This window comes from Habropoda laboriosa, unplaced genomic scaffold, assembly GCF_001263275.1.
Source record: "Habropoda laboriosa isolate 0110345459 unplaced genomic scaffold, ASM126327v1 scaffold804, whole genome shotgun sequence".
Classification (NCBI taxonomy): domain Eukaryota; kingdom Metazoa; phylum Arthropoda; class Insecta; order Hymenoptera; family Apidae; genus Habropoda; species Habropoda laboriosa.
In genome coordinates, this window is record NW_017100896.1 from 329665 (window position 1) to 336827 (window position 7163).

The 7163-nt window shown below is 30.7% G+C and overlaps 1 protein-coding gene across 1 annotated transcript in view; it reads right to left on the reverse strand.

Moving 5' to 3' along the window:
- The window catches only part of LOC108577501 (splicing factor 3B subunit 1), an 8182-nt gene extending 3951 nt beyond the window's left edge, over positions 1-4231 (reverse strand). The window contains 7 exon segments of the mRNA XM_017940660.1: positions 58-462; positions 545-761; positions 843-1010; positions 1092-1171; positions 3176-3413; positions 3487-3665; positions 4014-4231. Coding sequence (XP_017796149.1) covers positions 58-462; positions 545-761; positions 843-1010; positions 1092-1171; positions 3176-3413; positions 3487-3665; positions 4014-4041 — 1315 coding nt within the window. The 5' untranslated portion in view covers positions 4042-4231.
- Positions 4232-7163: the final 2932 nt, after the last annotated feature.

A 7163-nucleotide genomic window follows, 5' to 3' on the forward strand; every position in this document is an offset into this window, starting at 1 on the left:
TCCAATTATAAAATATATAATTTTAAATTTAAAGTACACAATGTTTCCACGATTTACCCGCAGGCGGCTGTAAAACTTTATATCCAGGTGGAAACAATGCATCCAATTCATCATCTGAAAGTGGCCTATTTCTCTCATCAATTTCTCGTTCCCAACGATATGCCTGAAGTTGTTCCGGTGTCATTGACATTAAATGTCCTGGTGTTGGAGTAGCAAGTCCCATAGCTTTGGGTCCCGTCGGTGTTACACCGCTAGGTGTTAAAATAGAAGTTTGATGCGGTGTTGTAAGAGGAGTTGCCGGAGTTTGTGGCGTCATAGATCCAGGCGTTTGATTCGAAGGTGTTTCATCCCATCGACTTCGACGTTTGCTGGCAGAAGGTGTTGGAGTTTCCTGAATTAAATCTCCCGCAACTCGATCTGTCCTTGGAGTTTCTGCCCAACCGCTACTATGACCAGGTGTTTCTGATTTAAAATAAGATATTTGTTATTAGCTATTCATCTGTAATATGTTATTAGTTATTTAGTAATATTAATATAAATTTACCACGTTCGGTTTTTGGCGTTTCATCCCAACGATTTCTACGACTTGAAACAGTTTTCTCATGAGATGGAGTTTCTCTACCAGGAGTAGCTGCACCAGGTGTTGCATGTCCTGGAGTAGCATCCCACATTCTTGTACTTACGCCTGGTGTCGCACCAGGAGTTTCTCCGCCCTTACCATGTCCAGGTGTTTCGTCCCATCTAATCGCAGCTGGTGTTACCTGTTAACATTTTAAAAAGAGAATTTAAATTTAATACTTCTACAATCTTAAAAATATTTTTTTAAATATTTGTTTATTTACATCCGCATTATCCCAAGATGTTGGAGTTGCTGTAGTACCAGTTGGTTTCTTTGGTGTTGGAGCATCATCTGTTTGATCCCAACGACCTCTTTTTTTAGGTGCAGGTTTAGGTTCACCGTTTGCTTTTAATGTTCCTTCTTTGGCTTTTTCTGCTAGTTTCTTTCTTAACTGCAAGCATAAATATGCAAATATTTTAATTATTTACTTATAGTCAATTAAAGAAGATAAGCACAATCGCTGTTTGTGTACCTCTGTTTCTTCTCCTTTCAATAACTGTTCCCGCATAATCTCGGTATACGTCCTAGAACCGATGTCTGGAGTCTTACCACCTGTAATCAGGAACCAAAAGTCACGCAAAGCGCAACCATTAGATACTTGTTCAATGAATGCTTAAACTTTCAAAAACTTCTGAACATACCTAGCCATTTTATAATAATATTTATTATTAAAATGCCCTTAGAATATTTGTGTATATTCTAAGTAAACTACTGAATTCACTCTCATTTCCACGTTGCATATAACATCAAATTAAACGACAATAAAACAGTTTGAGATAAATGTAAGAATAAACCGTGAATAAGATGTCGCGTTAATTGCACAACGGGTTTTTAGAGAGCTGCAACAGCAGATGGCATATAGCATACGTACGTGAAAATTTGGTGCCATAGGGAGCATAGTCCTGCTCATGTCTTCCACATCGAAAAAAACTTTAGCCATCTAAAAATCAACTCATTCTTGTTATTAATAATATTTGCACACCAATCACTCATTCTATTTTTCAATATTTACGTTTCACGAGAAATGTGTGATACAATGAGAATTTAGCGACATATACATATCACAAATTGAAGCAATCAAAATAGTAAATAAAAAGTCTATGAAGAAAGAAATACTTAAGAAATTATAATTTAATGGAGAAAAAGTCTCATTGTATCGATTATACGACGTGACTCTAATGTTCTGTGACAATTCAATCTCGCTTAACCTTCGACATAGTATCCTCGGTAAGCAGATGATTCCAAATGTGCAGACCGTCACTAAGATTGGAAAAAAATTTATACATTAGTATTTATTTGAAAGAATCACATTCACTCTTCATTCAAGCCAGTCTTATTTATTTCTCAACGCTTCCATAATCTAAGCATAAAGAAATCTTAAACCTATTAACTACTAACAACTGAAGTAATGTCTAAAACAAATTTTTCATGTTTTCTTTAACAAAGTATAATGAAAAGTATTTAATAGCATCTTGAAAACTTATGTAAAAACATTGTACTTCTCAATAATTCTAATGTGATTTAATTTTCACACATCTTGTAGTATTTTTAACTTTTTACTAAAAACTTGCCTCAGTTATCATAGTTGATAATACTACAGCAATAAAAATCTCCTACTTAATAAGTATTTATAAAAAAATTAAATATTAATTACACAAATTGAAATTGCATAAACTAAAATTTGTAAACATTAAAAGTAGCTTTTGTTTGCTGTAATATTTTCATTTTATAATTTTCTTTGAATATGTATATACAGGTTTATCTAAGAAACATACAATTCTCATATTATTTAATGGAAACATTTTGATTTATGAAACATTGAATTAATTTATGTCAAAGATGCAATGTATGATAAATGAAAAGTATATTATAACAAAATTGAAGTAAAATTCTCGTATTGATTGGTTATAAATTATTCAGTAGATTAAAAAATTCATCTTATTAATTGTTCATAAAGTTAAGTAAAATAACGAATTTAGATACCTTTTTTTCATTTTTTATAAAAGTAATAAAACAGAAATAAAAAATCATAAAAAGTAGAAATCAATATTATTATTATATAACTATTAAAATTTGGTAACATTTTGTTTTATAATCATTTGTATAGAATCATGAATTGATGTTTAAAAGTCAACTTGACTTATTTCTCTATTTAACTATGTAGAAACAAGCAGTATAAAACAAATATCAGACCTAATTTTTATTACATCAAAATCAAGTTGACTCTTTGTGATATGATGAAATATATTTAATATGACCTTAATTTCCTATAAACTGTAGTGATAGAAGCTTCATTGTGCATATATTTTGTTGCAATATAATTGGTATGTAATTAGGTATATTTAATCATATTAATAATAATTTTTAAAATATTACAAAAACAATATAAATGGATAATATGAATTATACTTATGTAAGAAATAGAACAGACAATAATTATTTACTGTATTACATTGCTCCAAAATATGAACAGGAATAATAATATATAAACACACTTAATATCTAGTTACCTGTTTTGTTTTCAAATTGTTTAAATTAAAAGAGAAAAATACCAACCTTCTGCAAAAGGATCAACACGCTCAGGTGATATAATCATTCTGCGCCTTTTTTGCCTATATTCATCCTCTCTATCTGCTATGGTGGGTCGTCGTCTGTCCGCGAACGGATCATAATCTTTTTCACTCTAAACAATAACAAAATAGAACATTATCAAAACATCATTGAGCAATGCTGCCGGTGCAGTATACCCTGGTCTTTTATTAGTACTAAAAGTTGTTGGCTCATAATCTTCATCCTTAAAAATATAATATATGTACTTAGTATTATATTAAAGCAAAAATTAAAATTATACTAAAAAATAAAATTACCTCAATTTCATCATTAGCTGCAATTGATGTAACATAGCCTTCATATTTATTATTACTTCCATCATAAATATCTTGATCATAAAAACCAGTTTTTCCTAGCCCTACTTGATCTTTTTCTGCTGATGCATTTTGAATTTCTTTTTTCTTTGATTGTATTTCTCTTATTTGTGCTTCAATATCTAAAAATTATTAATATTAATTGGCATTATATAAATGAACAACACAACAAATTACTTTAAGTAACAATCACATTAACATTAAAGTAACATAATGTGAAAATAAATAAGGTTCTTAAATAAGATTGCAACTGAAAGCATGCAAGAAAAGGGTAATAAAAGCATTGAATTCGCATGTATATTTTTTGTTACATTAACAACTTTAATATAAGCAGCTTAGATAAGGGTCATTAAATTCTTAAGTATGCAGCGAAGTAATTAAACAAACAATTAAGATTGCAAGCAATAGCTACAAATAATATATAATTGCAATCTTAAATGGCAAAAGAATTCCATTCACAACAAACAAACCTTCGTGCGTTCTGGGAATGGAATCCATCGTGCAGCGTCGAAATCTAACAATGAGTTATCCTCGAAAACCTCTTTAGATTTTCACTATATTTTATTTCATGTATTTGAGGACGAGGATTATCTTTGCAGTATCACATAAGCGTTTTTCGTGCACGTCACAATAACATCCAATTAAATGTGTAAAAATTTCAGCAGAGGACCGAATTCCGTTTTTACCAATCTTTATATTGGTAAAGTTATAAGATAGCACACCTCCAATTATTTCTAAATCATAAAAGTACATCCACATGAAAATGCAGTTTACAATTAACAGAATATTCACTAGAACTTCCGCTTCATGAAAATGTGCTTAATGCTAGTGACATTTAGTCATTAACACATGTAACTAGGTGGTCACGTTATTTTTATCATACGCATATTCTTGTATGTCCATTAATAATGATCTCGCACATTTATAATATAACTTTGTATATAATAAAATCTTCAAATATGTTAGTATATTTTAATTTTTCTCCTAAATTGTTTATTTTTAATTCAGGATATAATAATATTTAATCATTTTTGCTAATGTTTCCCAATAATTTTAACATAATCTGAAATACAAATACTATTTAACCAATCATTTCTTTTATATAATAGGACATAATTAGGAAAAAAGAAAGTAACTACTATTGCATTCAAAACATTTTTTATTTACAGAAACGCATCTAAAATCATACAAATATTTACAATGTACTAGATTTATAACGCAGGAAGATAATAAAAGGTAAATAATGTATAAACGTCATCATCAACAAATGTTCTCTGATAAAGTAGAATTTATTGCTACATATGTATTGTTTGCAAAGGTGGTATTTTTTGGATATTTAAACGTACTTAACATTTCCTTTATTTTGTAATGCAACGGAAAATTTTGCTCGGTGATTTATTAGTGGTAACAATTTATTAAAACTACATAAGTATCTCATGTTCTGCAAAGTATTTATTACGAACTCAATCATATTATTTTCGAAAATTGAATTATACTTTTGTCTTCGTGATTCATGGTGAAATGCTCTGGTACCTATTTACTACCTTTTTGCTGCATACGTGTTCCCAGAAGGATACAGTTTTTATTTCACTTCATGACATCTTGGACAAATAACGTCTGAGGAACGAGAATCTACGTGAAAGTTTTAACATAGCGCCAACCACGATAGTCATTAAGAAGCACGTTAATCACGGTGATTACTGTTTCCAATGTCCATGCTCAGGGTTATCATCTGCTTTACATTCATTCCTTAACCACTTGTCCGTATTGTAATTCTTTTGTTTAATTTGGGAAAATATTTGTTATTAACTTTATAATTTTTTCTTCGTAAAATAATCGCGGGACTTCTCTTTGTGTAATTTCAAAGGATGAAAAGAAGTGCAAATAACCATTCTACATTACACACATTAATCAGATTTCAATGTATGTATATCATTTTATCTAATCAGTAATTTGGAAGTAACGATAGGAGAAGGAACTCTGATCCTTTTTCGCAGGTGTGGTGTGCAATCAAAAGAAACACTCTCTACAGTAAATACTCGAGATAATTCTTCTATCGAACAAATGTATTTTGTGTTTTTCTTATTACTCATTGTACAAATTGTGCAGTGACGCATTACACAGTAAAATTAGTTCAAGTAATAATAAAAAGGTTCAACAAGTCTTTGCATTCGCGGCAGGTGCTCGATCTGTTGTATCATAAGTAAATCAATATTTTTTATTGCAGCTGCATTCTGAATATAGTCGCGATGAACGATATCTTGCATAATGAAGTAACAACAACAAGTTATGTCACGTAAGACAGAATAAATTACTTGTTTTATTCGCAATTATAAATTATGATACATTATAAATAAATGATGACATATATTTAAAATTAACGTGGATGTATGAAGAATGTTTCAGTCACTTTTGTTACGGTACGAAATTGTAATACAAATTGACTATTGAAGCTGTTAATATTAACCGTAAATAACGTGTCACTTATGCATTTAAATATAAATGACGTGTTCGAAATTTGGAACCTTTTTTTCATATTCTTCGACGAAAGATGACAAGGTATTACCTGGAACGCTTCTACACTTCTTTGGGGATTTTTGCATTAATCGATTTTCCTTTTTAGAATTTCCAGAAATGCTTAATGAATTTCTGTAATTCTTTTTCCTGTAAAGAAAAAAACACGTCAGAGTAATTATAATTGAGCGTCAACGAACAATCAAACTGTGTCGACGTACTCCACACGTACTAAACGATTTCGCGTCATCGTTGATCATTAAAGCCAACGAATTGACAAGCGCGCCTTACATTTGTTAAACGTGAGAGAAAGCATTAACAGTGAGTTGTTATCGACTGTCCACTTCCGTGGGTGCGGCTTATCAGCAGAGCATTAGACGAGGTTAAAAATAGATGGCACGATTGTTATAATACGTGCGGCGTATGACCTCGGTATATGCCATGATATCTATCTTTGAAGTTCGAGATCATCGGCAGATATTAGGAAGCTATTCGCGGGAAATAAAACAAAGTACAGGTTAACAAGGCCGTATTCATAACGATTAATTATGTCAAAATACATAAAAGTAATTACGAAGGAGGATTAATTGATCGTATCGTTTTAAAAGACAACAGTGTTTAATAATAGATTCAGATAAAATGATTCTCGAAAATATATCAACAGCATCGATTAATATTGTATAATACCTAACCTCTTCCTCCAAATATAATATTCAATTCGTTTCCCTCCTAAATTCTGTGTGTTAATGTACAGTTCTTTTCCGCTTTGTTCATTCGGATAGAAAATTTGTGCCAAATCTCTGTATTTATAAAGAGTTCGATGAAAAAATAAAGGAGGAACACTTATACCGGAACATCTTATGTACGGCTATGTGATTATTATATCACGTTTTAATGCCAATGACAGTTCTTAGTGCGGCTGATTGCGATCAGAATTTCTCATCTGACTTCCTCGATTAACTGGTCCCTGTTTATGATGTTTCTGTTATCTGGTGTATTAATAATAGACAATAAAGCCAGTAGGTGGTATAAAAGTTACATTTTTCTATTCTAAAGAGCAAGCAACAAGATTGCTATCATTAGACAGAAAACCTTTCTGATAAAGT